Source organism: Amyelois transitella, chromosome 29, assembly GCF_032362555.1.
Source record: "Amyelois transitella isolate CPQ chromosome 29, ilAmyTran1.1, whole genome shotgun sequence".
Classification (NCBI taxonomy): Eukaryota; Metazoa; Arthropoda; class Insecta; order Lepidoptera; family Pyralidae; genus Amyelois; species Amyelois transitella.
This window is the reverse complement of record NC_083532.1, coordinates 9,919-18,993: the sequence shown is the minus strand read 5'-3', so window position 1 is coordinate 18,993 and position 9,075 is coordinate 9,919. Positions and strand designations below refer to the sequence as shown.

At 50.0% G+C, this 9,075-nt stretch overlaps 1 protein-coding gene across 1 annotated transcript; it reads left to right on the top strand.

Moving 5' to 3' along the window:
• The first annotated feature begins 4,786 nt into the window (after positions 1-4,786).
• On the top strand, positions 4,787-6,769 carry LOC132903724 (uncharacterized). Its single transcript, XM_060952577.1, has one exon. It carries the CDS (start codon positions 4,787-4,789, stop codon positions 6,767-6,769), a length of 1,983 nt encoding a protein of 660 aa, XP_060808560.1.
• The last annotated feature ends 2,306 nt before the right edge of the window (positions 6,770-9,075 follow it).

Below are 9,075 nucleotides of genomic sequence, written 5' to 3'. Positions count from 1 at the left end.
GGCTCAAAATGACGGGGTAGGCAGCCGGAACACTAAACAGAAGTAATTAGGGGGGGGTCCGGAAGAAAAATTTGGTTTATGGACGAAAATGAGTATTTGTATGGCAGAAAAACCGTTAAAGAAGAAAAATGACAAAATAGTATGAAAAATTCGACGGGATGGAGAAAACTGGTATGCAGAACTGATGGCGGCAACAAGACGAAGAGATCAAGGTATCACAATCAGGGGTGGACACACAAAAGATGGGATGCCGATATATGGGTGCGAGGTATAAGGTAACCTCGGTAGGTATTTAAAAAACGAAAAAAATTAATAATTAAAAAACTACTGAACGGATTTGAAAAGTTGGGGTGTCAAAAGAAGCGGGGTGACGAGAGGGATGATAGACAGAAACTACTAAACTATTTTTGATAGAAAAAATTTGAGATATCGACAAAAATGTGTGTTTTTTGTAATCTGAAACTACTAAACTACGAAAAACTTAGCGAATTTCTCGCGTATTTTGTCCGGGGATGGCTCAAAATGACGGGGTAGGCAGCCGGAACACTAAACAGAAGTAATTAGGGGGGGGTCCGGAAGAAAAATTTGGTTTATGGACGAAAATGAGTATTTGTATGGCAGAAAAACCGTTAAAGAAGAAAAATGACAAAATAGTATGAAAAATTCGACGGGATGGAGAAAACTGGTATGCAGAACTGATGGCGGCAACAAGACGAAGAGATCAAGGTATCACAATCAGGGGTGGACACACAAAAGATGGGATCGGTTAGGTTAGGTTAGGTTAGGTTAGGTTAGGTTAGGTTAGGTTAGGTTAGGTTAGGTTAGGTTAGGTTAGGTTAGGTTAGGTTAGGTTAGGTTAGGTTAGGTTAGGTTAGGTTAGGTTAGGTTAGGTTAGGTTAGGTTAGGTTAGGTTAGGTTAGGTTAGGTTAGGTTAGGTTAGGTTAGGTTAGGTTAGGTTAGGTTAGGTTTTTTTTTTTTTTTTTTTTTTTTTTTTTTTAGTTTTCCCCTGGGTGTTACACCACACCCAGGGGGAGTTTATTGCAGTTTCTCTTTGTTATATGACAAAGACATTTTAAGACATTGTTATGTACATTATATATGATAAAAAACTATAACTTAACTTACTACCGCACCTAGTCTGCTTGATATTTATACAATTGATGGGCTGTAAGTCTCATATACATAACGTCATGTAGATTTTTCTAATAATTACTTATAACATTAATTACAGAACAGTTTATTTCTATCTTTAGTCCTTATTATTACTAATAAACTCACTCTCTATTGTTTCACGTCTTTGTTCTTTTCTTAACATATTCGCTACTGCTTAAACATATAAATCACATACATTGTTATTTACATTTTCTTCATTTATTTATTTTGCATGATTTGCTAATTTAAAGTATACTATTTACTACCTACTAAAGGCCTTGTTAAAGGTATTTCTTTTGTTAAAGTACCGTCATTTTATTAAAATCCATATTATTGTCATTATCTTTGTACATTATAGGTACTTTGTTGTAGGTATTTCTTTTATTTAAGTACCGTCATTTTGTTAAAATTTTTGTCAATACTTATTATTACCTTACTTCTAAATTAAACGAATAACGAGTCAATTTTTAAAATGTATACCTATTTCTACTTAACCACTAAAACAGCCTCATAAAGTCCTTATATTATGTAAACGAAAAATTTTTGCATAAAATTGCACTTCAAGTGTCTTCGCGTCAGCGAATAATGATTATTTGCTGATGCAGAGACCTATGCACCATTGTTTGCGTGGAGTCACGTCCCACAGCCTACGCGCTCATGTCGCAGCATGCCCATCTTAATTGCTCTATTAATTAGCACATTATTAATCTAGCAATTGGTGTGCCGCGGCACGCCCGGCAAACCCGAGACCCTGACTCACGCGTATGCAATTCTGGACCTGGCGAGAGCCTCCCACCTTTGCCTGACCTGACAGACAGAGCTGAAGGCGTTGTGGTTGTCACTTACCGCACTTCGGTCTGCCCGGCAGTTCAGGCACGATGGGACGGCTCCCGCCATCCAGCCTTGACACTCCGACCTCCGATGCTCCCCGCCGCAGTGGCTGCACCTCTCGGCTGTCTCCCTGCAATGCCTCCTGCCGTGGCCGTAGCCCAGGCACATCGAGCACTGGACCAGCGGAGAATAGTCCTCCGCCTGGACCCGCTGCATGTCGATGCGCACTGAGCCGGCCACGACCAGTGTCTTCCACATTTTGGGAGGCACACTCAGGACAATGTGCTCCAACAGCGGGTTACGAGCCTTCTTCCTGAATTTAAATTCGATGGCCATGTCTTCCTCCTTTAAGTTCTCAAATATCTCGCTATTTTGTTGCACCAATTTTCCGAATATTTCTTCATTTTTATTTTTCATTATGACATTTTTCAAAACAATAAGGGGGTTTTTGTTATGTACGTCTCTTGCCTGTAACTTCTCTATGCTATTAATCCTCTTCTTAAGTTTCTCCCTTCCTTCCTTTGTCCTACAGCTTATAATAAGCTTCCTGTCCCTCGTTTTCCGTACCTTTTCTATCCTAACCCAATCCCCGCCTTCTCCCGCCACTTCTCTAATTTGGTCCAGCACCTCGTCACCTGTTTCCACTCCTGCCTTGTCGTTGACAATAACGGAGTGGTAGGTGACGGGTGGTTCCTTCACGTTGGCGACGACCTGCGAATACGTTCGGGGCTGCGTACCTGTGTCTGCTCCTGATTCAGTCCGATTGTTGAAAGCCTCCTTGAGATCTCTTAAGGTCTTTGAGTTCTCTTCCAGTCGGTCGGTCAGCATCTTCAGGTGGTTCTTGATGTCCCCGATTTTCTCTTCTTCCTCAGGAGCAGGGGAAGTCTGCGTTCTCACACATGGATTTTGACCTGGTGTGAAATTTTTCAATTCCTGGTAAATGGCCAGGTCACACACCAGGTCATCCACCGCTTTTAACTTTTGAATTACCGAGTCTTTGGTCGTCCGCTTTAATCGTAGCGCCGTTTCGACCTCGTTAATGGCAGCTTCCAGGAGGCCTCTGATGTTGCCGCCCAACATATCCCGATCGTCGTCAGTCAAGATCTTCCTTCTATTCTCCTCTCTGAGGAGCGGGGTTTTTGGGAAGTGTTGTAAAAATTTACTCCTTGTTATAGGAGTAGCCCATTCCGCTGCAGGTACACTGGGAGGGGAGTCTGTGAGGGAGGAGTCACTCGGCAGTTGAGTGGGAGAAAGAATGTTGTTATCGTAGTAGGTGAGTGTCTTTTTAAAAGACACGGTCTTTGGCGTGGGGTTAAGAGTCATGTTTATTAAAAGTAAATTTGTATAAGTTGTAAAAAAGAAAAAAGGGAGCAGTATCATAAAAATATGATAAAAGAAAAACTAAGGTCACGATTTTAAAACAATAAAAAGAAAAGTATTTACAGTGTCTTGTCTTATCCTAGGATTGCACGTGTTCTTATGCCTTTGCGCAAGGCCTGCTGATCGGATCTAGATAAATCCAGAAGAATCTTCGCAATCCTGTCCAGCTTGGAGTAGTCCTTGGAGACCAGGTATGTATACCGTGACACTGAGCACTTATGAACACTTATTTTCAACTTAATTAACACTTAATTAACACAATTTTTATTTTTCGCAATTTTTCACTATTTTTATTCACGGAGCGCGTCGGAGCACGTCTGCACTCCACGACGGCTCGAAGCAGACTCAGTTAGGTTAGGTTAGGTTAGGTTAGGTTAGGTTAGGTTAGGTTAGGTTAGGTTAGGTTAGGTTAGGTTAGGTTAGGTTAGGTTAGGTTAGGTTAGGTTAGGTTAGGTTAGGTTAGGTTAGGTTAGGTTAGGTTAGGTTAGGTTAGGTTAGGTTAGGTTAGGTTAGGTTAGGTTAGGTTAGGTTAGGTTAGGTTAGGTTAGGTTAGGTTAGGTTAGGTTAGGTTAGGTTAGGTTAGGTTAGGTTAGGTTAGGTTAGGTTAGGTTAGGTTAGGTTAGGTTAGGTTAGGTTAGGTTAGGTTAGGTTAGGTTAGGTTAGGTTAGGTTAGGTTAGGTTAGGTTAGGTTAGGTTAGGTTAGGTTAGGTTAGGTTAGGTTAGGTTAGGTTGAGGTTTATCTTTGGTCGGACTTGTGCGATAATTTGCAATTCGGATAAAATAAATTCTCACACAATTTTTGGCATACATTTGGTTCTTGATTTTCGCTTTTTGGATTGGATTTTGACGTTTTTTAGTTTTTGTTTGCTATTTATTTTTGACAGTGTATTTATTTTTTCGTTTATATCTTTTCTTTTCTTTTCTTTTCTTTTGTTTTTCTTTTTCCTTGTGAAGGGCTTCGCTTGTCCTCAGGGACTGCCGTTTACCGCGTAATTTTTGGACTCTCCGTTCAAAAGTTACGGGGCTAAACGTGCTCTTCACTTTTAAATTTATTTTGCGTATCTGTGTTTTTAATTTTATTTGTAAAATTCATATCTTTTTTCTTTTCCTTCCTTCTCATCTGCAATCTTGTGTGTCGTTTGGGTCTTCGTGAGCACTATATAGCTTTCCTTTGCACTGTAACCATTGGACCGTTAGTTCCAAAGTTATAGTGCAAAAACAGGATTGCTATTATTTTTCTCACAGGAGACGCTTGCGCCAAATAAGTTTTGCAGGTGTTCCTTTCGTTTTTACTCCCCAACCCTTTGGGTTAGGTGAGTTTTTGTGCTTGAGGGTGAAAGGGGGTGAGTTTCGCCCCCCTTTGCCTTATTTCGTGTGGTCGTGGGAACAATAGTTCCCAAGTTATTGGGTCAAAAACCCCAACATGTCGGGCCGAAATTCGGCCAGATGCAGCCGAGGGCGGTCGGTAACCCCCCGAGGCGCCAAGGAGGGCTCTAAGTCGGCGTACAGCAGCCTGGGAGGGTCACTGTATGCCACGGACTGCTCCGACTCGGAGGGGGAACTACTTCCTGAAGTAACGATGGTGGCAGGCTCTACTTCTCTGAAGAGAAAGGCCGAAAATGCCGAGGTGGATATGCTTCCCGAAAAGGGTACTAAAACTGGCATATCAAAGAGAGGGCGTGCGCCTGCAAAGGCGACCAGTGCAGGACTGAGCCAGGCAAAGGCTAAACTGTCACTGATGGCGTCGGAATTTGCCGACTTCGAGGATGAGGCTGACAAAGCGGCGGGTTACCTGAGGGATACTCCCCAAGTAATCACCGATGAGGCCTCAATAGTGGACGGTCAGCTGGAGGTGGTGCGCAAGGCGGCCCGGACAGTACTAGAGGAGGCCAAGAAGTCCGGGAACCTAAAGGGGACGACCTGGGCCAAAATGAAGTCCGCCTGCGCCGAGATCCTCGAAGCGGCGGACAAAATCGCGGACCGAGGCGAGGAGTCTGAGGTCATCCGCAAAATGGCGGCGGACAACAAGAGGATGCGGGAGGAGCTAGCTCTACTAAGGCAAGAGACCAAAGCCCTCAGAACCGCATTCTCTGAGAGGAAGGCCCCCAATACGGAACCCTTGGCCTCAACGGCTGACATTATGGCCCAGGTTGACCGCTCCATGCGGTCGTTCGGAGAGTCCCTCACTAGGGACCTATTCCTCTCTCTGGGAGGAATGATGAACGACCGCATAAAGGAGCTCGAAAAGAGGGCTATTGTTGCCCCTCAGGAGGTGCTGCGCCCACCGCTCGCGGCTGACCGCCGCAACAAGGAGGCTGAAAAGGCCAAGAGTGCCGAACAAGCTGAGGCCCCTATACCAACGGGAAAAGTGGGGGCAACAACAGGTTCCACCCTGATGCCCCCGGCAAGACCTGGCCCGGCGCCAAAAGCGCCTAAAGCCACAGCGGCAAAGGCCCAACAAGCTCCCTCACAAAATGCTTCTGGCGCCCCACCCCAGGAGGAACCCACCCCCTCCTCCTCTTGGACGGAGGTGGTTAAAAAGGGGAAAAATAAGGGGAAGGGGAAAAAATCCTCCCCTCCTGAGGTGAATAGTGCGGCTCCTCGCCCCACGGCCCCCGCACCGGTCAAGCGGCAGTATGCCCTTCCCAAATCGACGGCTGTGGTAGTGACACTCAAGTCGGGTGCCACAGTGGATTACAAAACGGTGATGGGAAGGGTCACCACGATAAAGCTGGCGACCGTGGGTGTGGATCACGTGGCGGTGAGGAGTACGGCGACGGGCGCCAGAATTATTGAGATTCCCGGAAATGACAGCAGCGTTGTCGCTGACAACCTTGCTGACAAAATCCGGGAACTGGTGGGGGATGTGGCCGAGGTCACGAGGCCGTACAAAACGGCCCAAATCAAAATCTCCGAGTTTGACGAATCAGTCACCCCGGAGACCTTGCGGAATGAGGTGTCCCTGGCCGGCAAATGTCCACCGGAACACGTAAAGGTGGGGCAGATCCGTATGACACCGGACTTCACCGGGGCTGTCATCGTGACCTGCCCTGTAGCTGTGGCCAACGCCCTCGTGGCAGACGGCCGTATATTGATCGGTTGGTCGTCTGCCAAAATCACTGGCCTGGAACCCCTGCCCATGCGCTGTTTCAGATGCATGGGTTTGGGCCATACGAGGGCGTTGTGCCCATCACCGGTGGACAGGTCGGAACTCTGCCACAGGTGCGGGAAAACGGGGCACCTCACACAGCAATGTGTGGAGAAGGAGCCCTGGTGCGCGGTGTGCCATCACGCCAAACTCCCGGCGAAGCACACAATGGGAGGGAAGGCGTGTAACCCCCCGCGCACCAAGGGACGACTGGAGCCCACCGGGCTGAAAAGCGTAGGCAACACAATGGAGCACTAATGCCCAGACACCAACACCAAGCACTTGAGCTGCTGCAGTGCAACGTCAACCACTCCGCCCGCGCGCAAGACCTCTTGCTGCAACACCTGGCGGAGTGGGGCATTAGTGCTGCCATTGTGAGTGAGCCGTATTTTGTTCCCCCGCTCCCTACATGGGTGGGGGACACGGAGGGAGAGGTCGGTATGACCATCCCCCGGATGGGAGACCGGCCTCCTCTGGTAAAACAGAGCGCAGGCCGGGGCTACGTCGCGGCTAGATGGGGTGACATAATTCTTGTCGCCGTGTACTTCGCCCCATCTAGACCGCGGCGGGAATTCGAGCGTCTCCTTTTAGAGGTGGGGCGGATCGTTGCGGGAGCGGCGCCCACGCCTGTGGTGGTGGCGGGGGACTTCAATGCCAAGTCTCCGGTATGGGGTTCCCCTGTCACTGACCTGCGCGGCAGGATCCTCTCTGACTGGGTGGTGGCATCGGGGCTGTGCGTCCTAAACCAGGGCACTGCTGACACTTGTGTACGGTGGAATGGGGGCTCTATAGTGGACGTTTCGTTCGCTACCCCTTCCGCCGCTGCACGTGTCACAGGTTGGCGTGTCCTGGGGGATGTGGAGACCCTCTCCGACCATTTATATGTTCGGATGTCGGTCTCCAGACTGGCTTCGGTGCGGCCGCCCAGTCAAGGTCGCAATCTCCCAAGGGACCGGTTCCGCAAGTGGAGCCTGGCCAGCCTCGACGCTGACTCAGCTGAAGAGGCGGCCATGATAGAACGTTGGCGAACACCATCGCCAGACCGGTCCCTCGACGTGGAGGAGAGGGCCTGCCGCTTTCGGGCGTCGCTTGTCGCGGTCTGCGACGCCTCTATGAGGAGATCGGGCCCGCCGCCTAACAAAAAACGGGTACACTGGTGGTCGGAGGAGATCGCCGTACTCCGACGCACCAGCAATAGTGCCCGCCGGGCATATACCCGGTGTAGGCGGCGACGGACGACCGTGGAGGGTGAGGAGGAGCTCCTGCGCACGGCACTCAGAGAGGCTAAGGAGGCCCTGTCCAAGGCGATTGCCAAGGCCAAGGACGAATCCTACAAAGAGTTCTTGGCCGCCTTGGACCGGGACCCTTGGGGGCGGCCGTATAAACTTGTACGGAACAAGATGCAGTGTGCCGCCCCGATGGCCTCTCTCGAACCGGAGCTCCTCCGAAACGTGGTGGAGGGACTCTTCCCCGAGGTCCCAGAGTTTGCCCCTCCGAGAATGGCTGCCCCGGAGCGGGAGTCCTCCGATATGACGGAAGTGCCGCCGGTCACTGACGCTGAGATGGAGCGGGTCATAGACCGACTCCATCGAAGCAAAAAGGCGCCGGGTCCTGATGGGGTCCCGGGCCGAGTCATACCGGTGGCGCTTATACACCTTGGGGATCGCCTGAGGGACTTATTTGAAGATTGCCTCCAAACAGGGCGGTTCCCAAGGGTATGGAAGGAAGGCCGGCTCTGCCTTCTGAGGAAAGAGGGTCGGCCAGAGGACTCCCCCAGCGGATGGAGGCCCCTTGTAATGCTGGATGAATCCGGAAAGATGCTCGAACGAGTAATAGCGTCCCGGATCATCCGGCATCTTGAAAACACGGGGCCGGACATCTCGGACCGCCAGTTCGGGTTCCGGACTGGGCGGTCTACCATTGACGCGATCGGGGCACTGAGGGACTTCTCGGAGAGGGCAACTGAGAGGGGGGGTGGGGCCGTGGCTGTGTCCCTTGACATCGCCAACGCCTTCGGCTCCATCCCCTTTGAGGTGATAAAGGAGGCACTTCGGTTCCACGGGGTGCCCCTTTATCTACGGAGGATCGTGGAGCACTACCTCACGGCGAGGGTAGTGCTCTACGAGAATAATAATGGCATAATAACGTCGAGGGCAATGGTCTGCGGTGTTCCCCAGGGGTCGGTGCTAGGACCCCTGCTGTGGAACATCGGCTATGACTGGGCCATCCGCGGGGTCCTCTTGCCTCGGATGGCGGTCATCTGTTATGCGGATGACACGTTGGTCGCTGTCTGGGGCGAGGAATTGGAGGGGACCCTACGCAGAGCGGCAGTCGCGGCAGACCTGATGGTTTACCGCATCAGGCTGCTGGGACTGAGGGTGGCCCTCAACAAAACCGAGGCCATTGCCTTCGGCGGAAGAGGTTGGAGGCCTCCGGCTGGCGCGTCCATTCTTGTAGACGGAGAAAGAGTCCGGATGATGCCGAACATCAAATATCTCGGCATCATACTGGACCCACGGTGGGACTTCGGGGAGCACTTTAGGCGAATGGCTCCCCGAATCGTT

Coding starts and splice junctions, on each gene's coding strand:
- LOC132903724 (XM_060952577.1), top strand. CDS start 4,787: ATGTCGGGCCGAAATTCGGCCAGATGCAGCCGAGGGCGGTCGGTAACC.